The 24,290-nt window shown below is 43.9% G+C and overlaps 5 protein-coding genes across 8 annotated transcripts in view; 4 read left to right on the top strand and 1 right to left on the bottom strand.

The window, feature by feature from the left end:
• The window catches only part of pard6gb (par-6 family cell polarity regulator gamma b), a 78,780-nt gene that overhangs the window by 37,872 nt on the left and 16,618 nt on the right, over positions 1–24,290 (top strand). Inside the window, exon 3 of one of the 2 annotated variants that reach the window (XR_014554621.1) lies at positions 1–2,285. This exon is cut by the window's left edge and continues 218 nt beyond it. Coding sequence is in view for 1 of the 2 variants with exons in the window: in XM_083685132.1 (XP_083541258.1) it covers positions 1–909 (909 nt within the window). In the remaining variant the exon portion in view is untranslated. Of the gene's footprint in view, positions 3,599–24,290 lie in introns of those variants that run through there. The other variant, XM_083685132.1, reaches the window with a different exon arrangement.
• bloc1s4 (biogenesis of lysosomal organelles complex-1, subunit 4, cappuccino) lies at positions 3,891–6,805 on the top strand. The gene is made up of 5 exons (XM_083685133.1): positions 3,891–4,217; positions 4,557–4,628; positions 4,760–4,861; positions 5,198–5,332; positions 5,782–6,805. The coding sequence occupies exons 1-5, from the start codon at positions 3,912–3,914 to the stop codon at positions 5,875–5,877; spliced, it is 711 nt and encodes a 236-aa protein (XP_083541259.1). The 5' UTR covers positions 3,891–3,911; the 3' UTR covers positions 5,878–6,805.
• Positions 7,131–10,841, top strand: nutf2l (nuclear transport factor 2, like). 2 transcript variants are annotated; one of them, XM_083685135.1, is made up of 5 exons: positions 7,131–7,184; positions 7,594–7,714; positions 7,919–7,990; positions 8,411–8,509; positions 10,338–10,841. In XM_083685135.1, the coding sequence occupies exons 2-5, from the start codon at positions 7,616–7,618 to the stop codon at positions 10,452–10,454; spliced, it is 387 nt and encodes a 128-aa protein (XP_083541261.1). In that variant the 5' UTR covers positions 7,131–7,184; positions 7,594–7,615; the 3' UTR covers positions 10,455–10,841. The 2 variants fall into 2 exon arrangements, with proteins under 2 accessions (XP_083541261.1, XP_083541262.1); XM_083685136.1 differs by having other exon boundaries at positions 7,150–7,196.
• On the top strand, positions 13,146–19,771 carry adnp2b (ADNP homeobox 2b). 2 transcript variants are annotated; one of them, XM_083685130.1, is made up of 5 exons: positions 13,146–13,363; positions 14,527–14,648; positions 15,284–15,400; positions 15,635–18,444; positions 18,646–19,771. In XM_083685130.1, the coding sequence occupies exons 2-5, from the start codon at positions 14,541–14,543 to the stop codon at positions 19,040–19,042; spliced, it is 3,432 nt and encodes a 1,143-aa protein (XP_083541256.1). In that variant the 5' UTR covers positions 13,146–13,363; positions 14,527–14,540; the 3' UTR covers positions 19,043–19,771. The 2 variants fall into 2 exon arrangements, with proteins under 2 accessions (XP_083541256.1, XP_083541257.1); XM_083685131.1 differs by lacking the exon at positions 13,146–13,363 and adding an exon at positions 14,186–14,249.
• Positions 20,038–23,431, bottom strand: ggcta (gamma-glutamylcyclotransferase a). The gene is made up of 4 exons (XM_083685134.1): positions 23,206–23,431; positions 21,172–21,317; positions 20,836–20,968; positions 20,038–20,729 (listed from the first exon to the last, which is right to left on the bottom strand). The coding sequence occupies exons 1-4, from the start codon at positions 23,368–23,370 to the stop codon at positions 20,604–20,606; spliced, it is 570 nt and encodes a 189-aa protein (XP_083541260.1). The 5' UTR covers positions 23,371–23,431; the 3' UTR covers positions 20,038–20,603.

The raw sequence follows: 24,290 nt of genomic DNA, 5'->3' as shown, positions 1-24,290 counted from the left end.
TTCTACATCCGGGACGGCACCAGCGTTAGGGTGACTCCCCACGGCCTGGAGAAGGTTCCGGGGATCTTCATCTCCCGTATGGTGCCTGGCGGGCTGGCGGAGAGCACGGGGCTGCTGGCCGTTAACGACGAGGTCCTGGAGGTCAACGGGATCGAGGTGACGGGGAAGACGCTGGACCAGGTGACGGACATGATGATCGCCAACAGCCACAACCTCATCGTCACGGTGAAGCCGGTGAACCAGCGCAATAACGTGGTGAGGGCCAGCCGGATCTCCGGGAGCTCCGGTCAGTCATCGGACAGCAGCGGATCCACGGGTTACCCCAGCCTGTCCGCCGCCGCCATGGCTTCCGGCCCCCACGGTTACCCCGACGAGCTGGAGAGTGACGAGGAGTCGGACATCGTCATCGAGAGCACCCTCAAGCGGCCGTCGCGGCGCTCCAACGCCTCCATGGCCTCGGTGGCGTCCACGGCGTCACGTTCCCAAGCCCAGGCCCCTCCCCTCCCAGCCCCCATGAACCCCCCCAGCCCGCCGACGCGCCCAGTCTCACGCCCCCCCTCCGTCATCTCCACGGCCTCGTTCCACTCGCAGCCCAGCCTGAACGGGGGGACGGGGGGGATATCCCACTCACACCACGGCAGCAGCCTCAGCTACAAGCTCCACAGGGACCTGACGATCCAGCAGCACCCCCACCCCCACCCTCAGCACCAGCACCAGCACCAGCACCAGCACCTCCACCACCCCCAGCTCCATCACCAGCAGCCCCAGCACCACAGCAGCAACCCAGCCATGCGAGGGAGCAACGGCAGCCTCCACAAAATCCTCAGCACCCTGAGAACGGACCCACGACACAGCCTGGCTCTGCCCAGGGGAGGGGTGGAGGAGGACGGCACTGTTATTACACTATAATACATATATACACACACACACACTTAAGCACACACACACACACACACTTAAACACATGTACGGACACACAGACACATGGACGGAAACATCTGTACAGAGACTGAGCTGGACCACCCCCGGCCTGGTATATGAGAATGAACGCGCTTCCTCAAATCTCCTACTCTAATTTTGTAACATTTTTTATAAGACAGATAATACCAGGAGATGTAATCCAGGAAATAAGGAGAGTTTATTCTGTATTGTTTTTAAACGTTTTCTATGTCTTCTTGCGTCGAAGATTTGTATGTAATAATGATGAATATTGGGGCATATGACCATTTTAGGAAAGTCCACTGTATTTTATAGTAGTCCTGAATGTGCATTCATCTGCTCTACTTTAGTGACCACTTTTTAATCTGAAACTATCTCTTTACTGGGACCAACTTTGGGGTTTTGTTTATTGTGGATTTTTTTAAAAAGAGTAATTCTATGTTTCTGACAAATGCTGCCAATGTTTTGTCTGATTCTCTTGTTCAATATTTCTTTTAACCGTGGATTCTGATCAGTCATTTGTATCTGCTCCAATAAATTATTCTAAGCTTTAAGGAGAAGTGTTGGAAATGTGTCAGAAAACAAACCATGTATTTTAATTCCTTATTCACATATCACCCCTTTTTAGAAAATGTCTGTCCACCATTTTTTCTTATGTTGATGCGTAGACTACAGACCATTGTTAATGTTATGGATCATGGATTTTACTCTTTAGGGAAAGCCTGTCTCTTCTTTTCATTCATGTACAGGGTTGCAAAGCGGTCTTATACTTCCATATACCAGTGAAACCTACAGTACCTGGTACTGTACCTGATTATGAACTACTACCTGGATATGATCAACTTCCTGCTTCATTATGTAGTCACATATAGTCACATTATGTAGTTAAGAAGTCACCTTCTCCTCCACTGGTGGTTGGCTTCCAAAATGGCTGCCAACAGGAATGCAGCCTGCCTGCCCTCTCTGGTAGAAGGCCACCAGCCCAGCACCCCCTCTCACCTCTCTGCTAATGACCTCTTATCACTATTGTTTACTTTAGACACCATGGCTGTGAAGCCACTGATACTTTAGTCAGATCCAGGACTGCTTAGGGGTGATAACACCAGACTTTGAGACCACAGGGGTGAACAGCCTGGGCACAGCATGTTGGTGTCTGCCTAACTTCACTTATTCACTTCCCTACACCAGGCTTGGGGGTCAATTCCATTTCAATTCAGGAAGTAAACTGAAATTCCACTTCCAATTCCAAATGTCCACACGCATTGAGATCCAGCCAGGTATGGATCTAGATATAGTTGAGTTCAAAAGCACAATTATATACAGTAGTTGCATAAAATATGGATTTTGTTTGGGCACAGCAGGGCCATCTGAGTGATTTGATTATTACCAAGGGATTCACACGTATTCACATGTTAGTTCAAGGCTATTGAGGAATGCTGTCGAGGCTTGTGGTTGGTGGTTCTTGTCATGTGACTAGATATAGATTCCATCTAACCACCCATGTTTCATCACCTCTCATGCTTTCCCAAGCTCTTCACCACATCCTCATGTCTCCCCTTCATATTGTTTTTTATTGGATCATGTTGGTTAGGTTACTTCCATTTCTCTTTTCTTATTCCACACCTTTATAGGCTGCTCCAGACACTGTGTTTTGACCAGAGAGAGGTTATGCCATTGATTTATACTGAAGGGTTATCTTCACTAAGGAAAATCATTAGTAGTTCATACTTGGTCTCTTCTGAGCTCCAAATCGGCCACTATAGCCTTTCCAAAGCCAGTCCTGTAGATCTGAGGGGATTGGATAGGTATAAGCCATATGACAGTTGCTTCACCTTGCCTTGAAGTTGGCCAGATAAAATTTAATCTAAGAATCTGCCATTTTGCTTGTACTCATCAGGTCCTTTGAGATCTACAGGAGAGGTTAATGCTAGGAGCTACTAGGGGCTGATTTGGGATTGAACCGTCATCCTCCAGAGTGAAATACTATGCTGTGTGTCTCACTGCCATCTGCTGGTTAAGTGTTGTACCATGAATTCCAAAATATTTGTTACAGGTTTGATATTTATTATGGAAATGTCTAGATTTTTCTGGAATAATGTTTGTCTTGTTTTACTATCTTTGTATGATGTACATAAGGATTTTAAAGCTGAACAGACTTTTTCACTAGGAAAACAATACATTATGAACAAGAAATTCCATGAGATATTTTGGTACGAGGAATATTTTGTTGGGGCTATATATCAGCATATCATGTTAACTGGACTACGTTTTTTTTCTAAGAGACAATGATGTTCAGCAGTTTTTATACCTTCTCTCCAAATACTCACAATTGGAGGGATAAAGTCTATTTAGGAAATGTGTTGTAGTGCCTTTTGATTCCTTTTAGTCCAGATACTGAGCACACAAATATTACCAATAATTTAATGAATATTTGTGCCTATTCTGTAATTGATCTCATTACCAATCACTATTGGTTATTCCTGCTCTTCCAACACAGTAAATGTATTGTTTTAACTAATTTCCACACCACTTGAAATTAAAACCCTTAATACAATTAATTGTAATTGTATTGTGAATATTGTGTTCATATTATTTTCTTACTGTTATTATTGTTTTGTAATTTTTGGAAAGAAATCTTGAAATAAAGGTTTTAAATGCACTTTGTCATTGTGAGCTGTCTTTCATTCTATACCCCTACCGAGTGGTTGCATAAGTGAATTATTCTGTTAAAAATGCATTCATATCGGTGTTCAGGGTATTTCAATTTAATTTACTGATGGACTTCATATGTTGATTTGAGGCTTAGTGGTGGGCCAATGCAACATCCATGAATAAAAAAAGAAATGCGACATTGCGCTTAGTTCAAATTGAGCCTGATCCGCCACCATCCGACTAGGTCCACAGTTCCATCCACGTGATTGAATCATTTGACAACACGGTAGTTGTTTGAGCAGGAACATAAGCGGAGCAAGATGGATCATCGGATGGATCGGGAAAGGGTAGGCTTTCTGTCCCCGCTTGAGGAGTCCAGTGCCGAGGTTAGCAGGGACAGTGGCATTGTGTCCCAGAGTGCGAGTAGTTTATCCATGGTCAGCGAAGCCTTCAGCAGCGGCGCCGTGTCTCAAAGCGCCAGCTTCGGCGCAGCGGTGTCCCAGAGTCCGAGCTTCAACGCCGCGGCAGAGTCCGATGCAGACCAAGATCCTGATCAAGACGATGAAGTCTTGAGACACACCGCCCTGAGTTACTCCTCGTACATTCGGGCGACTGCAGGCGACGAGGTTTGAGTTTTCAATATGAAATATAGAAGCTGGTTCCTCCTATGAAGTGTGGGTTGTACCAGAGAGGGATGCGTAGCTGTTGTTGACAGCTGTTATATAGGCAAGCCAGCTCTAACTGGATGTGCGTGATAGGCAAGATCCAGCGAGTTAGCTGGTTTTCTGTCATACTACAAAGACCCTTGTGTTGTTTTGTCGATGGTCCCGTTACGGATTACTTGAATGAGTCTCAAAATAGTGTGGTCGAATGTGTACTTATGTTGTATTCCTCAAAAACCAAGCTGTAGGCTAAAAGAAGGGCGTAAATGTTGTAATTTGACCCTATCGTTCTTCACCCAACAGATAATTTGCTTGGAGAAGAGCCTGGAAGAAATGCTCACCAGAGTGGATGAATTTGTAGGAATGCTTGACATGGTATGTCTGTACACTTGGCTTACCTTCATGAATGTATTCAAACTTGATCAACCTACTGGTACATGTGTTGCTGTACTACTTAACCAAAGTGTTCCCTCCCTTGCTTACTTTTCTCTTTCCTTGGTTCATAGATCAGAAATGACACCTCTCAGATTGTGAACGAGAACCTACCTCAAATCCAAAGGAAATCAGACGAGATGAGACGGATATACAGAAAGATTGACAAATTGGACGTAAGTATATCATCATTATGATTATTAAGATGTTTAATCCATTATCCTAATGCTTTATTGTTATATTAAACAGGGATAAACTGCAATACACACACACACACACTGTTTACATACATACAGTACAGTAGTCCTGAGAGAGTGCAGCAATAGTAATGCTGCATTCACTTGCTTCTCGGAACTAGGAAACTCCTTTATTCCAAATTTCCCACTCCGAGCTATCTCAGAATAAGCCAATAGGGAGCTTCTGAGTTTCTGAGGAGCAATTGAATGCACCATGATAGACCGACATTATGAAACCTATCCCTGTTGCATTGTTCTGTTCTGTATGTTCCCAAGGCCTTTGTAAAGATGGTTGGTGCCAACGTCAATGCGATGGAGGAGCAGGTAACACAGGCTGAGGGCGAACAAGGAACACTGCCCGGAGCCTTCAAGAAGATCTTCCGCACCATGAGTGTCCCAGGATTCTTAAACGTACGCACATTTCATTCATCTGACTCGGCTATGCATTGTAGATTACAGGGGAGGCTGGTGGAGCCCGTTCTCCGATTTCTACCTCCACAAGCCTCCCCTGATAGATTAGAATTGTACATGGTTATGTCCCCTAAACATTGATTATTGTTGGTGTTGTCACTACTGACTCCAGCATTTTGTCATTCTGCTTGTTATTGCTAGGTGAATGCTATTTCAATGGCGATTGAAATAGCATTGAATTTTGGCTTAATACCTAATGGCCCAATAAGCTACTTATTTGACTAAAGTGTTACCATGCTACCATGTTACCAGTACCAATGGACTGGAGTTCGGAATTGAAGTGGCCCCTCATGAAATGAAACTCGTTCAAGTTCAGACTTTACTGGCCATTTATAATAGATGCATTGACAGCTTATTTTCTAGTAAACCGCGGTTGTGTTCCTCTGCAGAAGCCAGCCAGCCCCAGAAGGACAACACTTCAGCACCAGGAGCTTCCCACTGTGTTCAGGACAGACGACTACTTCACACCGCAGCCAGAACAGTGAGACGGCCAGATCAGTGAGACGGCCAGATCAGTGAGACGGCCAGATCAGTGTCGCGTAGCCAGACGCTGAGAGTCTCTCATTTAATAGATCCTCCGGAAAGAACTAGAACACTGGCAACCGAGGCTACTGTAGCTCACAGCTGACACTCCTCACGCATGCAAGGACAGGGCTACCTCAGACCTAGGCCAGCATGCCTGTCTGGACTATAGAGACAATACAACTGTCCTCTGGAGGATTTAATGGTGCAATGACCTCAACAAGCAATACTGTATATAGAGTTGGAGTGAGAGGAGAAATCTGGAGCTTCACCCCTTATTGCAATGACCTGACTGTAGCAAAATGATGATATACGATAGATATCCTTGATGTGGAAACAAGTGTCTTTTTCAAGACTCTTTATAAGTGCCTCTGTGGGTGTTCTCTTGTTTTGCCCTCATGCTCATCCTCTGCTGGAAAAGAAGGCAGGAACTATTAAATTACTATCCAGAAGATAATGTCATCACACTTGTCTGTCAAACACAGACGTACTTGTACAGTCTGATTTGAGTTGTATAATCTTCCAAGATTCACTAAGATTCGCAAATAAATGTAAACATGTTGTATGTAAAGGTGAAACAACTGTTTTTATATTGCCGTTCCTACTATTGTTTGTATGACCTAATGCTGTAGTGAAATTGGCTCTTTGTAAGTAGTCCCTTAATCCACTAATTTACATTGAGTACAACTACCAGAACATTATTTCCCTCTCCTTTTGTACTTACATGGTTCATGTTGTATGTATCTTCTTTTGAAATGTAGAACAAAACTCTTGTTTTGTCACAAATTATCACTTATTTATAATAATACCAAATCATTCTCAATAAAATGTAATTATCAACTGGGAGTTGGAATATTTTGAATAAAATACTTAATATGTGCTTTACCTTTACTTATGCAGTGTCTCAAGTTTCACTTTCCTTTTCCAATACTTTATTGCATCACATGCCTTCAGATCACAGACGCATACATCATTACATCAGACCAAAAACTCATGTTTTTCCTTCCACTTCATTAACCCACTTTCAACTTCGAAAAAAGCTCTATAATCAAGGTTGGTTGCGCCATGTTTTTCAGTTGAAACGCCCATTTGGAACCCCCACACAGACCGCTCATGCTCATTGGTATTTCCATCTATCACTCAAACGGCGGTCCATTTGTAAGCAATAGGATTGGTCCCCTCCTACATGACATCACAACCTGTTTTCCGGATGAAGCGGGAATTCTATTGAGGGCGTGCATCCGCACTGGATTGCTTACGGAATCACAAGGTTAGTTCCATAGTAACTTTTCAACCAACCAACAAACGTTAAAACATTCACACTGTTCCAGTAATAATGATTTGCAACGTGTAGTCAATTTTAAGGGTTACATTTCAAAATTAAATGAATGTCTCTGGACTTAATTTGAACTAATTCGCAAGCTAACGTCATTCTGTTAGCATTTCACTAGAGATGTCAGTCCTCCCACGTGTACTATCTTTGTCACTGTGTGGTGGACACACACTAATTAGATCAAAGTGTGTTGCTTTCTTTTTAACGACTCATTTTAACTAATCACAACGTTGTCGGCGAGGACCACGCAACACGTGGAATTTGCAGAGTCAGGGGGATGTGTGTGTGTGTTTAGCACTAGCCAGCTACGTCATCATATTCAATGAATGCGCTCTTCTCTTTCCAGATTTTAACCTGCGAATTGAAACATGGCAGACAAACCGGTGTGGGAACAGATCGGGACAGGCTTTGTACAACACTACTATCAACAGTTCGATACTGATCGAACCAAACTCGCCGACCTGTATGTGAGTATACTGTATGCAACACAATTTGACGTGTGTGCGTGTGTGCCTGTCTGTCTGTCACAATTCGAACTCTTGGGTTACATTGCCATTTGTTAAGCTGCTCTTGTCGTGGGTGGCAATGTCATTGATAACTGACTGACTGATCGCTGCGTTGGCTTAGAAACAGCTGTCCATTCAGTCATAAAGTCTCCTCTTCCCCCTCAGACTGATGCGTCGTGCTTGACATGGGAAGGAGTCGGTTACCAAGGGAAGAACGCCATCCTGGAGAAACTAACTGTAAGTGATACCTCATCCCTTTGCCTTGTCAAACCAGACAGTTCAGCTTTGAAGGCATGTAATTACACGAATCAGTTGTCTAAGAGCCACAGTGTGTAAGATCTGTGTATGGTATACAATCAAAACAAAAAATAGACCACTGACAGAACAATGTGTTCCAATCAAGCTACAGAGCCAGTAAGGCAAAATGGGTGTCATGGGATAAGTATGTAGGTCACATGACACTCATTGCGTCCATATCCCATGACATCCATTGCCTTACCAGCTTTGTAGCTTTATTGGGACACATTATTCTGTTGGTCTGCAATCTTATTCTATACACATTGCATACTCTGTGATTAAATATCTAATAATCACCCTTTCTGCATTCTTCCATTCAATCTATTCTTCCTTCTATTCTTCCACTCTTCTGTTCTGCAGAGCCTGCCATTTAGGGCGATTGCACACAGCATCACAGCACAAGACCACCAGCCCACGACGGACAGCTGTGTGATGAGTATGGTGATGGGACAGCTGAAGGTCAGTTGATGCTTTTTAATGTGTGTCGCTCGGGGGTGCTTTGTGGCGTAGCACACTAATGCGCATACCACATAATCGCAAGGTTCACGGTTCGATTCCGACCCTCGACCTATCTTGCATGTCATCCCTCCTCTCTCTCTCTCTCCCCCATCCTTCCTGTCAATCTCTGTCTCTATCCCAATAAAGCAGAAATGCCTTAAAAACATATATTAAAAAAAAAAAAGTGTCGCTCGCCATGTCGTAGACGATCTATGACGGTGTCAGGGAAAGTAGGACAGTTACGAAGGTGCGCGACACCCAAGTGTCGACTAGACGTAATTTCTGTCGACCGACAGTTGTTGGCAGTGTTGATAGACAAAGCGTGAATTGAACCTCAAAGGTGGGCGTTGACGGAAGGAGCTGCTCTTGTAAAGGGCGGGGGCGCGCGCGTCACGCTGGCGTCAAACAGTATTGCCTCCTCGCACTCTTGGGCTCACGTCTCGAGCCTCGAACACGCGTGACTGTCACCGAAATTCCCCATATGAACCCGCTACGCCACCAAAAAGCTAGCGGTTGGATGGCGCGGGTGGGGAGTGAGTTTACCATGTCAACCTGGTTACACTCTGTCCTAGAAGGAAGTCTCCGCACACTCCGGATCAATGCAAAATGTCTGTTTATTGGGCTGAGCTTTCATCAGAGCGTACACCAACACGGCACAAGCCAGAGTAAGTGAAGACTTCCTTCTAATGACTGATGCTCTTCATCTCCTCCACTCCGCCTGTAGTCGGGCGTGTGGCAGACTCCTCCAAAGAAGGAGACCGTGCGTGAGAGTGAGACTGACTGCCCGGGGTGCCAGATGGGCAGGGAATGCACTTTCAGGACACTAACGTTGGTTCCATTGCTCAATCAAGCACAGCTGAAGTATTCAAAAGGAAGATCTGGTTTGTGTTGTATTAACCTTGAAGCTTCACAAAAAATGTAAACATGTTGCTTGTAAAGTCAAAACAACAGTTATTTTTTTTATATTGCCGTTCCTGGAACCCTGGTCTGCAAACACTTTAAACCGACCCTGGGTCACAATTCTCCATCCATGTCCCTGAAGTGTACACTGGTCTACTCCCCTACACAGATTGAAAAGCATAGGGTCGGTGTGCTTATGTTGGGTATTTAACAGGCTTCCACCAGTCCTGTGCTTTTCGATCTGTGCAGGGGAGTAGACCAGTGTACACTTCAGGAAACAGGATGGAATATTGAGACGCAGTGAGACTCGGACTCCATGTGAGGTGATCATGAGGCGGGACTGAATACCAACAAGCCAGATGTATCACTGGCCTGCCGCTCCTTAGGCGGCTGAACGGCAACGCAATGTGACGACTGCGTGAGAAAAGAGGCTAACTAATTAACGTCCCCCTGCTGTCTCTTACGGAATCCCCTGTTATTTATGACCACGTCACAGCGCTGAGTCTACCTTTATGACACTGTTTTCCACGTAGAGAAAACTGTTGTATTTGTCATTACAGCATTGTTTTTACAATCTAAAGTGTGTTACACTAGTGTGTTCCAAAGCTGGTAGTAGTTGGCTGAAGTCTCAATATGATTGTTCATATTCTGTATTTTCAAATTGACCGTCGCTCTTGTGATCAGGTAGCCCTGCCTGAGACGTGTAAACTTGTGTTGCTCTCAGACATTGAGGATGTCCTTTTGGCCTAACGGTAGATGCTTGTGTCTTCCACGTGGGAGACCTGGGTTCGAATCTCGCCCGTCACGACTGCACTCAACTGAAGAAGTCACCGTTCTTATTTGTATTGGTTGAATTTCATCTGGGTTGTTTTCTTTGTCTCTTTGAAAGGCGGACGAGGACCAGGTGATGGGCTTCCAACAAGTGTTTTTGCTGAAGAGCATCGATAACAAATGGATCTGCACAAACGACATGTTCCGATTGGCTCTACATAACTTCGGAGCATAGTAGAATTAAGATGCTGTATCCACTGTATCAATGACATTCCGCAAAAGTTAGCTTTTTATATTACATTCAACTTACATGTGTATGTGTTAGGTTTTGTTAAATGAGAACATTGTTCAAAGATTTCAAACTTTTCAATAAACTCATGTTGGCGTTTTTTTCTATGATGTTAAGATAATCAGGTGAAAGATGGCAAAACAAGGTTTATAGAAGCATAACAGAATAAATTCAAATCCCAAATGAATTACTTGTGCAGTTTGCCTTATTCTGCTTATACAAGTACAGGTAAACTCCTTTTTTAATCCGCAATGTTAACAAATATTTCTTCTTGTGGATTTTTTTTCATTAAAACTTTGAATCGAATTTTTTCATTAAAACTTTGAATCGGAACTGGTGTCTGTCTCGTCACTTTGAGTTGATGACGTTTTTCTTATGAGTGCGTGTTTCATAACGTCAGCGTTAAATGCATTGTGACATAAGCAGGTGTGATGGGCAGGGTTCGAACCTGGGTCCCCCATGTTAAGGCCAAAGCATCTCCTGTTAGGCCAAGAAAAGAGGACATTCTCGAGGTCCAAGGGTGACACTTGCAACTCAGGCAGGGCTACCTCATTAAGAAACCGTGATTCCAAACCGCCTCCGCTACATGAGCATGGCAGTCATAAATAACAATCAAAGAATCTGGTAATTGATCATAGACATGTATAGAGTTAATTCATCAAGATTGAATTAGGCTGTGTAGAGCCCAAAGCTTTGTTTGAATACTCTTAATTACATCCTCCCTTCCTTCCTTAAAATATCACTGAATTGTTGTGACTTGCAGTGAAATGCATGTGTTGACCAATCCATGTGACGTCAGTGGATCCAAGTGGATACAAATCTTTTTTTATTATGGATTATTATTATTCCTTGATTACATCCAAGGAATCAAGGGAGGACGTAGGGATGAATTTTAATCGAATTCAAACAGGGCAGTTCATAGAACAGGATACACAGACAGTAACCTGGCAACTGACTCAGACTGACCTTAGTCTGCCTCACAGATGGCTGCCCTCTCATAACCTTGCGTGCCTAACGAGGGCTGCCGTCTAATACAGTGGAGAGTGATGGAGGTAGAAATCGGAGGACGGGCTCATTGTAATGCATGGAACGGAATGAGGGAGGGTATCAAATCCTTATTCCGGTTTCTACCTCCAGCAGCCTCCCCTGGTCTGATATTCTATGCTCCTTCTGAAACGGGCATTCGTTCACTCTCCGTCATGCGTTAAAAAGCATTGGATTGGTTTGAGTATGGGCTAGAGAGAGATTCAAGCATATTTCAGTCCCTTTCCTGTTGAACCCATGAGGGGACTCAACAAGTGCCCACTTCAGGGAGACCACTCTCCAGTTGCTTGCTGATGATAAGTACCTCATACGGGGTTCAATTCAGGCCAAAAAGACACAGAACCAGAGGAGTTGTGAAGCTGACCCATTAAATGGTGGAGTTCATTAGCATGTGGTTGTGTGGAATTGGTTTATTCATTCGGAGTTCATGCAGCCTCACCACCAGGAGTACCCATTTTTGGCCAGTGTTTACACCTGAAGAATCAGGGCTCAATGTTATTATGCACAATACACTTTTCATGTCTATTGTAGGATATATCATCAATCAGCCAATCAAACATTTAAACAATCCGATTTAATTATATACCACTTTCTACAAAACGATTTTGGTAAAAGGCAGTGCTTTAAGTGACCCAAACCCAAACCATGAATGAGGCACTGTGGCAAAGGGAAAACTCCTCTGTAGGAAGAAACCTTGAGAGGAACCAGGCGTGAGGGGTCTTCTGTCTTCTGTGTGTGTGTGTGTGTGTGTGTGTGTGTGTGTGTGTGTGTGTGTGTGTGTGTGTGTGCATGTGTGTTCGACTGTCTCTTGTTAGAGCACAGTTTATAGACATTATATTTCTTATAATCGTTATCCAATTATTGCCGTACAATAATTATTTTAGTCTTGACAGTGATTTTACAAAGTGGTGGTAAATAGCTAGCTATGGCTGAAAAGTTAAAATGTCACTGTAGTTGCAAACACAGTATTTCATTCTTTTAACATTTTTGCGTAGTGGAAAGGGCGGGGATCGAACCTGCAATCTTCAACGATATTGTGATTGTTAATTGTACTGTAGGCTATGCTAGCTGTAGCCAATTTACTTATGCCAGTGCAATTACATTTTTACACTTTACACATTTCACTTTATTGTTCAACTCAAAAAACCATGTAGCTAGCTACACTACTTTGTTAGATGGGTTTTTTTGCCATTAAATAAGAGTCATTTCATTGGCTGATGAACAGTGGCATGATATGATGTCACCATGACACTTCCATAGTCCCTCCCATTTAGCTCAGTTTCTAGACAGCCCATTGGTTGCATTGAAACTGTACCATGTGACTTGCTTTTTCCGACTATTTAGCCACGCCCCCTGTGTTGCAGTACTCTTAGCGAGTATTAGTGTTAATTGACCTAATCAACAAAGCAATTTAATGAATTTAAAGATACGTTGAATATCATCCCCAAACAGCTAAACCAAACAGCTATAGTAAATATAACGTTCTTCCATTTTAGGAACCCCTTCCTCTGATTGGTCATCCTCTGTATTATGCTAATCAGACAGATGTTATTTCCTGAACACAAGCGCCATTTTTTACTTCAGGAGGAGGGAGTAACAGCACAATACAATAACTATTGCACTTTTGTTTACAGTAAATCATTCAGTCATTGCAATCTAGTTTGGCGTCTGCATCTTGTCCTGTGTGGTGCGCGGGGCATCGTCCAAGTGGATTGCACGCTTCCGTGACACCGGTCTGTAACGCTTGCGGATTGGTGAAAGTGGCCACATACGAAAATCGACAGGCATCCTTTTCAAATACCAGACGACAGGTATTGACATTTTTGGCCGCTTTTGTCAGCGTCAAAAGCTTACAATAGAATGGTTCGCCAGTGTGATGAGACCACCTCTTCCACATTCTGCGCATATGATCTACAATTCAAATAGGAAGTCGGCCAACTAGCTGGTTTTTATATGAACTAAGATGCATAGTTTTGTCGTCGTTTTATTCATGCACACTTTAATGGTTCAGCTAGCTAGCTAGCTAGTTTGCTAACTGGATATAGTAGAACAGCGGATGTTCGAGTCGAGTGGCATTATGAAGTTAATGGGTAGTTTATGGGTGCGTTTGTCTTACACCTGTCAGCTTTATCAGGTGGGAAAGATCTGTACTAAAAGTGGCCCACGTGGAAGATATCAGTGGTTAAAGATCTTGCCAGTGATTATAGCTCTGGCAGAGATCTCGGAGTGCATTTCTTCTTGGCTACCTAAATCTTTTGAAATTGTGACATTAGATTTTTGAGGCATTGTTTTGTCCTTGCGCAGTAGTTTGATGAATTCTTATACCTTCATCATTGGAGAGATATGTGACTGATTCATCTAGCTGTTGCGTTGGTCATTTACACTACAATGAAGTAATAACATTGTAACAATATTGTATTGATAGGCTTATTCATAATGGAGTTGAGTTGTTTGTGTTCGCTTTTGGAGTTGCAATAAGATGGAGCTGATGTGTTGTAATAAGAGTATTGGAGTAATGATACACACCTTTGTAGCTGGTTTCAGTAAATGGTGATGGTGACCGTTGCAGTGGAATGCCGCTATGTTCCCTGTCAATTTAATTTCCCTCGAATTTGATACAGTAAAATTAAAAGTCAGTGGTTTGCATGAAATCAGCTGAAACTATAGGCTACACTCTCAATTGGATTCATACAGTGGGTGAGTGTTGGGCTGCCCTAACAGCACACCAGTTAAAACAGGTTTTGAAATGATAGTTGGATAAATAGTCATCGTCTCATTTACAATGATATGAAGTTGTCATCATAGTTTATCTTTAACCCTTATTACAGATTAGATTACATTGTATTGTCTGCTATGACAGGAATGTGATTTGCTTTGCACCACAATAATACAAGTAAGACAAATAACAAAAAAATGTCTAGGTAATTATAAAGTCTTCTGCATAATTCAAACAATATATTCTCATTTTTTTAAGGTCACTAAGTAAGAATGTATCAGAACCCTGTTGGAAGTTTGGAAAAAATCAGAAAACTAAGGAGGGGAGTCAAGCATATCCTGAGTGATATTGGACTGGAGGACTGCCAAACCTTTCTGGAGGTATGTTGTTATTGATGTTGTTGTATTGTAGATTTAATCAGAGCCCTAGTAATGAATGTTACTTTTCCCCTTATAAAGGACAAGAGAAAGATCAGGGGTCAGGGGTGAACAGTATTGATAAAATACCTGTTATAGTCTAGCTTGTGAGGGATAAAAAATCTGTCTGTTAATAGGCCAGTATTTTTCATATTTAAAAATAGGAGCGAATGTGCGAGAAAATAGCCTTTTTTATCGGACCAGGAAGTAATATGTCCGAATGATTATCATAGTGCTTTGTGCCTCCCAGCCAGCCACGGAGGTGCGTCGAAGCTAAGATGCACGTTAGTAAATACAAGTGATAGATGTGCACTAGCGTGGTGCTAATGGATGCTAACAAACCAGGCAGTAGCTAATTCGAAAACTAACCTCATTGCTCCCTAAAGCTCCTTGTAGTTTTCAAAAACCATGTGATTACCCCCAAAAATATCACTCAGTGAAAGCCTCAAAGTTGTGATACCTACCTTTTCAATCTACACAAAGCATTTGGAAGCTGTTTTCACATGCCCACAGGTTTGAGGAGGGGGGGGATTTTGAGGTAAAACAAATTGTGAAGTGTCCCTTTAACTGTAAACTGATTTTCTGTCACTATTTTACAGACGCTCCGGAAATCTAAGACTAGTGAGAATGGCGACGATTCAGATGAGGAGGACTATTTCCAGCAAACAGAATGGGCAGATTTCTCTGATGTTTACACTGGCAAAAGGAAAAAAAAGGTGAGCAAGCATGACACTGCTGAAGATGGAAGAGATTATGAAACTATTAATATTAACAGACCAAGCAGGAGTGTGAAAATAAAACTGTATGGTAGAATATGGACTCCACTCAAACATAGTTGGATAAAAACGTTTAACCATCTGCTTGAAATAAAGTGTGTGCGTGTGGTGTGTGTATATATCAGGTGTATTTTACCTCATTAATTCAAAACAATATTTTGCTTGTCTCCCCAGTGGCCATATCGCACGCGAGCATTCTGTTGCACCCTCTGTCACTTCAACACACGTAACTGGTCGGCGTACAGGAGTCACCGCCAGCGCTATCACGAGTATGAGAAGGCCCTCTGCAACCTGGCGCCCTGCCCCAGTTGCCCGTTCATCGCTCCCCCTAAAATCCTCAAGAAGCACCACATGTTCTTCCATAGTAACCGTAACCCACAGGATGCAGGAACAGGGCCTCTGCAGCCCCCCACCACCACCACCGTCACCACCCCCACCATCTACCCCCTCAGGAAAGAGGAGAGATACAGGTGTCGGAAATGCCAGTTCCAGGTCTCTGTCCTCTACAAGATGAAGCAGCACGTCCTCGTTCGTCACCTTGAATACCTGATGAACCACTTCTGTGGGAAGAGGCCAAGGTCAAACTCATACTCCTGCAAGGTCTGCAAGGAGACCATGCCGAGCTTCGACCGCCTGATCCAGCATGTTCTTTGCACGGTGGCACACCAGTGGGTCAATACACAAGTGAAAACCATGATTTATGAGAACAGGAATTACCTCAAGGACTTTAATAATCAAGGCTACCAACTCCTCGCGCCCAAAACGCAGCCTGACGGCAGCCTGGCGGTTGGAGTAGGAGGCATTCCTGCTGCAAGAGTGATGCAAGGAACGCTGGCACAAAAGAGCAGCATTTTGAAAATCCCCCCCGTGGCCAATCCTTCCTTCCTCCCCCTCCAGGCAACCGCCCTGGTTCAGCTGGCTAGTGCTGAGGCTAAGGGCTTGCTTCGTCCCGGAGCCACTGTTACACTCCAGAACGCTTTGCACCAACAGGGAATACCATCCACTATGGTCCGAGTTCCCACAGGATCCACACTACCCTCCTCTGGTACGCCTCTGAAGCAGGTCCCAGTCCCCACCATAGGGGCTCCTGGGCATCAGCATCAGCAGCAGCACCAACAGCAGCAGCAGCAGCACCACCAACAGCAGCAGCAGCAGCAGCACCACCAACAGCAGCAGCAGCAGCAGCAGCACCACCAACAGCAGCAGCAGCACCACCAACAGCAGCAGCAGCACCACCAACAGCAGCAGCAGCAGCAGCAGCACCACCAACAGCAGCAGCAGCAGCAGCACCACCACCAACAGCAGCAGCAGCAGCACCACCAACAGCAGCAGCAGCACCACCAACAGCAGCAGCACCACCAACAGCAGCAGCAGCAGCAACACCAACAGCAGCAGCAGCAGCAGCAGCACCACCAACAACAGCAGCAGCAGCACCACCAACAACAGCAGCAGCAGCAGCAGCATAATCATCAGCAGCAGCAGCAGAAGGCACTGCCCCAGCAATTCATCCTCCCGCCTGGGGTTCAACTCAACTTGGGTGGGCCAGGAGCTCAGCCCCTGCTTGTGGCCCAGAGGCTCCCCCTCAACCACACGACGCCTCAAGGTACCATGATGACCTCACAATCCCTCCTGAGTCACCTGATCCCCACAGGTAACAAAATCAATGGTATGCCGACATACACGCTGGCTCCGCTTCATATGGCCATGCCAGTCCAGCCGGGCAGCGCCCAAGCTGGCAGCAAGGCAGCAACACCGCAGCCAACCAACCCCCAGAACACTGCCCAGCCTCTCCAGCCCGTTAAGCAGACCGCGAACTCCAGTCTATACACGCAGGCAGCCAAGAAATGGATTACCTGTCCTATTTGCAACGAACTGTTCCCAGAGAATGTCTATAAGATACACACGGAGGTCAACCACAAGGCACCGTCCAGAACATCCAAACAACAAGGGCTGGCCGCCCGGGCGCCGTTCCTGAGGAAAATGCCGGACAAAACGGTGAAGTGTCTGATGTGCAAGTGCTTGCTGTCGGAGAAGGGCCTCTTCGAACACCTGCTGCACGGGCTGAACTGCCTGTACTGTCCCGGAATGTTCTACTCCATCAAACAGCTGGTGGAACACACAAAGGAACACAACCCCGCACACAAGGCCAACTGTGACTTCATGAGGAGGGAGTATAGGCTGTACACCAACGAACAGGGGAGACTTCTGTTCCCTTACTTTGACATCAACACCACCGCGCCCAAAGAGGTCCTGGGGGACACAGAACTCAACCTGGCCCTGGTCACGAACTCGCTCGACCTGATCTTCTTGAAGATGTTGCCCAATGGTCGCCAGGAGGTGTGCCGGATGCCCATCAAGACCACCCGCACGGACTGCCCGTTTTGCGATGAGAAATGCCAGACCGCGGAGAAATACCAGCAGCACCTGAAGCAGAAGCACTTCATAGCACCCACCGTCCATGCCATACTCAAGACTGCTGCCTTCAAATGCATCTACTGCAACGGAGTCTACACGGGGAAGACCACGCAGAAAGCCATCATGATGCACATACAGCGCTGCCGGTGTGCACCCAAAACACAGAAAGACGCAGAGAAACTAATGCCCCCCAACACCAACCGAGAGGTTATTTACCCTAACTTTAATCAGGCCAACCAAGTCCACCAGCCGCCACCAGTCTTGCGCTCAGCCCCGCCTCCCAGACCACCCGCCCCGGCCCCAGCCACCAGCACAGCCCCTGAGCCCCCTCAATCGGACGTTGAGCTCCAGAGCAAGCGGAGGCTGGAGCTGGCATGGAAGGAAGCCATGGATGCCAACAAGAAGGAGAGAGAGGCTAGGGCCGTCCAGAGGAAGAAACGAGAGCAGGAGAAGATTGTTCCCGCAGCGCCCCCACCAGAGATTCAGATCGACCCCACGGTTCAGCTGGCATTGGACCCCAGTGGGATGGAGCTTCGCCCCGTAGAGGAACGCAAAGACTTCCTCACCAGGTACGCTTTTGTGGACATTTTTCAAATACATTTAAAGACTTTCTAGCTATGTTAGGGTGCTTTTAGTCTTATTCATCTCATTCCTTTTTTTTTTATTTCATCCTTTTGTTTTTATTTAACTTTCCTGTAAAGCACATTGTATTGCACTGATGTATGAAATGTGCTAGAATAATGAAGTTTCGTTTGACTTGATTTGACCAGGTACTTCCACACCAACCCTTACCTGACCAAGAGGGAGTCTGAGGAGCTGTCCAAGAGGCTGTTGGTATCAAAAAGCGAGTTGGCTTTGCATGTGGGTCAGAAGCGCACCAAGTGCATGCGGGCTATGCAGAAGAAGACCGCTGCAGTGTTGATGGGCTTCAACATGGCGGAGGTGAACAAACTGAAGCATAACCTTCTCATTCCGGAAGTAGAACCAGCGGAAGCGGAGAGAATAGACGAGACAGAGGACGAATCGGATGAATCAGAGAGAATGGATGAATCGAAAGAAACGGCGGAACCAGAAGAATCAGAGAAAGAAGATGACTCAAAGGAAACGGATGAAGCAGAGGAATCAGAAAAAATTGACGAACAAGAGCTAGAAGAGATGTCTGACTGAGTTGTCTCTTCAGTACATGTAAGCTGTACATCATCTATCCTGTTGGAGTACAGAGGGCTCTGAGATGTACACCTTGATATTGATGTTGCCCTTCTGGTGTCAGTTTCATTTTCGAAGTTGACTTGGTATTCTCGTTGTCGTAGGCCTGTCCGTCTGATGTTGACATACTCCTGACGCACATCTTAAAAAGATTTCAGTTCTGTATGCAAGATGGTGTTATATCCAAAATGTAGTTTAGAGTTACACATTTTCTTGTGCATGTTCACATTCTAGATTTAAATCCACAATTTATTTACCAGAGGGAACTTTCAGTTTTGTATTGAAATGCTGTCCTAAAGCTGTTAACACCAAGATATAAAGCAAACTTGTATTGTATATTATGGAAACTTTATGAAATGATTCAGTACAAACTGGGACCACTAATGACTGCAAGCTAACTCATAAAATGTCCCTATAGTGTGTTATTGCTTTAGTTTTCTCTAAGGTATTACATATAGGCAGCCATCTTGTTCATTCATGGAAAAATTCACCTGAGGGCTCTCCTTGTTTCTCTGATGCATTTCATCCTTGAAAATAACTGCAACATTTATTTACTTTCATGTTATAACATAATGCACTGATGTCTCAGTATTGCGTTTGTATGTTTCTGGGGGAATCATCAGAAGGCCTATGATGTATGTTTGTTGCTCAGAAAATTATTGGTGCCATTGTTAATTTTGTATCTATTCCTATTTTGTTAGTTATTTTTGGAAAACTGTCCCACATTTAATAGTATTTTCCGTATATTTTCATACTATGATTTCCTCAAATGGATTTATCTTCTTCCTTTGTGACTTGGAGTCTGTGGTCTGCCAGTAACTGTTGGGTTCTATACGGATTCTGATTGTTCTTGAGAAAGTACAGGACTAGACTGTTTGGGCCAGTTCAGCCCTCTCGAGCTGTCTGGAGGCAATTATGGTGCAACTACAACTGTAATAAAGACAGTTTCCTAAAAACAGACTTAGTTTTTTTCTCTGTGATTTATTTCAACTGTAAACGTGCTGTAAATCAACCAGGGGAGGCTGGTGGAGGTAGACATCGGAGGACGGGCTCATTGTAATTTATGGAATCTAATAAGGAATGGTAACAAACGTGTGTTTGATACCATTCCTCATTGTATTCCATCCACCAGTAGATGAGCAGGGGGAGACAAGGTTTAAAGGTTTGAGGAAACACAACTATTGTTGTAAAAAATAAATACATTTATTAAGTGACCGACTTCATCCGATTCTTTTGGGTGAGGCCAGTCTACTGTGGCTCTCCAAGGCCCCGTCCCATTTCTGCCCTTTATCCCCCTCTGTGTGTACAGATCTGACAGGGCTGGATAAGTGTAAACAATACAGTCAATATTATATTATATATATAATATTATAATATATTCCTTTCACCAATCCAGTCCTTTCAGATCTAAACAAATGGAGGGCCTCAAATGTTGGGTGTAGGGGCGAGGCTGGAGCCTGTTTGGGACTAGGGCACATTATCTGGTCCCAACTCATCCTGACCACACGGTGGCGCTGGTTCTCTACTTCATGGCCTTTGAGATCTGGTCCAGCATGGAGGGTCCGCTGTAGTTGTTGGCCTTAACCCTCTGCAGTTTCCGCAGATACTCCAGAGGAAGGCCGTTCTGCTCTGCACCTAAACACACCACCTGTTACGACAACACACACACATTTAGTTAAGAGTTAATATGCCAGGTCTATTGATTAAACAGATGAATGAAAGAAAGAGAGAGAGAAAGAGTGTGTGTGTGTCACCTGTTTATACTGTGGGGATGGGGGACAGGCGTTGAAGTGGTTCATTTGATAAGTCCTGCAGAGCAGCGGCCCATCATCAGTCTCCACTGTCACCTCCAGGGGGCAGTACATCCCCAAAGCCACCCCCTCCTGACTGCAGACCCACACACAAACACACACACACACACGAGGAAGAAGGAAGCATTAGGAAAGCCCGAGTAAATCACCTGAAATTTCATATATCACACTATTTTCATGGCATGTCGTATATGGCTAAAGGCTATTCCCACGACTGGGAGTCACTGGCCCAAAGACTGTCAGTGTATGTGTGTGTGTGTATGTATGTGTGTGACTCACTCGTCCAGGCTGGCAAGGTGGTCATTGCTCATCCTCCAGACCACCCCCCATACTTCCCCCCCTGGACTGGCCTCGATGGTAGCTACCCCTCCATGCCAACGGTTGTTAATATTCTCCCCCCACAGCCCAAAATTCAGCACAAATTCCTAGAGAGAGAGAGAGAATGGAGGAGTGTGCATGTGTGAGAGAGAGAAAGAGAGAGCGTGCGAGAATAGCATGACAATGCACATTTTTGTTATCATGTCACCATGAAGCTAAAAGGCAAATCTCCATTGTTCAAACAATACAGTTGCCTTCCTAGCACATGGTCCTTACTTTAAATCAATGATCTCTGACATGACACGATTAGAATGGGGGTTGTAGTTACAAACTAGAAAAATAAGTTCCAGAAGAAACTTTGTGGGCTTGCAAAAAGATGTTTCGATAGATAGATTTGCTGGGTAGTTGAAAGAAAATGAGATGGTCTTAGATGGTAGAGATGGTAGCAGATAAAGTTAGAGATGGTTTGGTTGGTTGGTTGGTAGGATGGATAGAATGTTAGATAGAGAGAGCCAGGAGTAGTTCAATGGAGTGGGTAGAGAGTTGGTTGGAAGAGTTGGTTGATTAACCAGATGAGAGTTTTTGGAGTTACAAAAAGCTTAATAGTTTAAAAAGTTTAAAAGGTATCAAAAAGCTTTTATCAGAGTTGATCATTTAGAGTTTTTGGCACATTTGACAGTTGAAATATGGTTCAAAAGTTGTATTGCATCTTTTGGTTTCCATCGACCTCCATTATAAAAAAGTGCACTTTCAAGTATAGTTTATAGTTTAATTATAGTTGTATAATTGAAAAACTTGAATAGGTATCAAAACCAAAGGTCATAGCAATGTTATGACCTCTGCATGTCTTAAAGTTGGATTGGTGTAAATAGCTTAAATGTTGGAGGAGGAGTAGCAGATGGAAGAATTGGAATAATAATAATAATGTCTAAGAACAATAGCTGGACTTACTGAAGCAAGCCCACCTAATAAGAATATGTATAAGCAATAACAATAGTTGGACTTGCTGAAGCAAGCCCACGAATTACATCATTGTTCATATATATGCTATGAAAGTCCATACTGTGACTGTAGGCCTTGGTAAACATAACTGTTGACACTCAGGCAGCACTTGGAGACAGGCAGTAGTTTAAGCTGTCAATGACTAAATACTGACTTTAAATATTTACCTTGAAAACTTCATTAACCTTTATTTGTCAGTAACAGTTTTCAAGCTAGTTTACAATTAAAAGGTTAATCATTATGGGTTATACTGAGTGAAGCAGTAGTTGGTGAAAGGAAGAAAGGATTATGCGAGGTAGTTGAAAGGTTGGAAAGATAGATGGTATGTTAGAAGGTCATCGATAGATAGATAGATAGATAGATCGATAGATAGATAGATAGATAGATAGATAGGATGAGCTTGGGGTAGTTCAGTAAAGTGAGTTGATTGGTTGGTTAAGTGGTTGAGAGTGATAGCCAAGACAGTGCACTGTTGTGTTATCATTCCAAGAATGTGTTCTGCAGGTCTCCTGTTGTTTTTATTAAAGTTGTGAAAGTTCCATAGCAGTTGCAGTAACAATGGGGATCTTAAGATCTTGGTCGATATCAACATTCCACCATGTTTCTGAAGCAAGCCGACTAATTAACCTGCGGCTACGCTTTTCATGCAGTGCAAGTTTTGTTGCAAATGGTATGCAACGTATGGTACTTTGGAAACGTTTAATTAGTTGTAGCCTACCTGCTAAACCAGTGGTGGCTGTTGGGCAGGACAGGAATGAAGAGTGAACAATGGGGGTTTTCTTTATTTTATATATAACATACATAACTAAATAAACCAACCACATGCCTCTAGGCTAATTCGATTTATTGTGGAAAAAGTTGGTATAAGCCATATCGTAGAAATATAAATTTATTTTAATCTATAGCCTTTTTGATGTGGCCTCTACCCTTTTCAGTGGCTCGGACAAAGGAGTCAAAAGAGCAAATAGCATTTCATGAGTTAGGATAGCCTACCTTCAGTTGGCCAGTACAGTAAAAAATCGCCGAGGGATTCGCTAACTGTAGTCTCTCCTTCAACAAGTTGCTTCCAAAAGCAAAATACATAAAGTGATCAGCGCTTGACATGTTGGTATGAAACACTTTGCCGTAAAAGCGTCGAATGAGAGAGCTAGCTGTCATAAAAATCTAGCGACAACTGGTCCCGTTATTTCAGAAAGAAATCTATAATCGTTTGGCTCTGTGCTCATATTGTTGAAAGCATTTTTTTTCTTCCGGATGATGGTGTGGACGTAATTACGTCCTAGACCGTGTGCAGGCTCGCCATTGGGCACCTAGTCAAAGAGAGTAAAGCCTTTTAGAATTATTATTATTATTATTATTTTACATGTTTTAATTTTCTTTCAGAGAAGAACTGAGAATACAATGCAGCCATCTCCGTGTCTTACTTGAACATGTGTTGTTTAAACATTTGGAATAAGCAGTGTTTCTTTCTGCCTGATGAAATAGTTAATGGTCGTGGAGGCTAGTGCACTTAGAAATTGGAGAGCCGGCTCATTGTAATGCGTGGAACAGAATTAGGAATGGGATCAAACACGATTCCATTCCTCATTCCGTTAGATGCATTACAATGAGCCCGTCCTCCGATTTCTTCTTCCACCAGCCTCCCCTGAGTAGACCATGCAGCATACACCATAATTCGCTCACCCTGGTGCACTGGATGAACTCATAACATAACAGATAAAACCCAAAAGCCATCTACAATCACAGAATGCCTAGTTAAAGGTCCAGTATGTAACGTCCAAGCTCTCTAAAAGCTTCCTAATGGTTGGAATGTTTAATCAGTAGCGATCAGGGAATGAGATTCCGGGAGGGTATATTATTATTAGGGAGGATGTTGTTGTTTAGAACTTCAAATTGAATTTCACCACGGTGGCAGATTTCCAACCAACTTACGCCCTGATCCTTTAACTGTATTCTAATTGTGATCCCTTTGGTGTGGTGAAGACCAAAGGTGGAATGTCCTCCTCCATCATAACAGATGTCCAGGGCCAACACACACCAGGTAACATGAATGAGGTTAACAATAATACATTGATATT

This window comes from Argentina silus (genome assembly GCF_951799395.1).
Source record: "Argentina silus genome assembly, chromosome: 14".
In the NCBI taxonomy this organism is placed as follows: domain Eukaryota; kingdom Metazoa; phylum Chordata; class Actinopteri; order Argentiniformes; family Argentinidae; genus Argentina; species Argentina silus.
The sequence above is the reverse complement of the archived record's forward strand: the minus strand, read 5'-3'. Positions and strand labels throughout refer to the sequence as shown.

Excerpts from the sequence above, each read along its gene's own strand:
- bloc1s4 (XM_083685133.1), top strand. The coding sequence starts at position 3,912 with ATGGATCATCGGATGGATCGGGAAAGGGTAGGCTTTCTGTCCCCGCTT. Across the intron at positions 4,862-5,197 it reads GAAAGATTGACAAATTGGAC|GCCTTTGTAAAGATGGTTGG; the intron begins GTAAGTATATCA and ends TATGTTCCCAAG. Across the intron at positions 5,333-5,781 it reads GTGTCCCAGGATTCTTAAAC|AAGCCAGCCAGCCCCAGAAG; the intron begins GTACGCACATTT and ends GTTCCTCTGCAG.
- nutf2l (XM_083685135.1), top strand. The coding sequence starts at position 7,616 with ATGGCAGACAAACCGGTGTGGGAACAGATCGGGACAGGCTTTGTACAA. Across the intron at positions 7,991-8,410 it reads CCATCCTGGAGAAACTAACT|AGCCTGCCATTTAGGGCGAT; the intron begins GTAAGTGATACC and ends TCTGTTCTGCAG. Across the intron at positions 8,510-10,337 it reads TGGTGATGGGACAGCTGAAG|GCGGACGAGGACCAGGTGAT; the intron begins GTCAGTTGATGC and ends TCTCTTTGAAAG.
- adnp2b (XM_083685130.1), top strand. The coding sequence starts at position 14,541 with ATGTATCAGAACCCTGTTGGAAGTTTGGAAAAAATCAGAAAACTAAGG. Across the intron at positions 14,649-15,283 it reads ACTGCCAAACCTTTCTGGAG|ACGCTCCGGAAATCTAAGAC; the intron begins GTATGTTGTTAT and ends ACTATTTTACAG. Across the intron at positions 15,401-15,634 it reads CTGGCAAAAGGAAAAAAAAG|TGGCCATATCGCACGCGAGC; the intron begins GTGAGCAAGCAT and ends TTGTCTCCCCAG.
- ggcta (XM_083685134.1), bottom strand. The coding sequence starts at position 23,370 with ATGACAGCTAGCTCTCTCATTCGACGCTTTTACGGCAAAGTGTTTCAT. Across the intron at positions 21,318-23,205 it reads ACTGTACTGGCCAACTGAAG|GAATTTGTGCTGAATTTTGG; the intron begins GTAGGCTATCCT and ends CTCTCTCTCTAG. Across the intron at positions 20,969-21,171 it reads CACCTTGCCAGCCTGGACGA|TCAGGAGGGGGTGGCTTTGG; the intron begins GTGAGTCACACA and ends GTGGGTCTGCAG.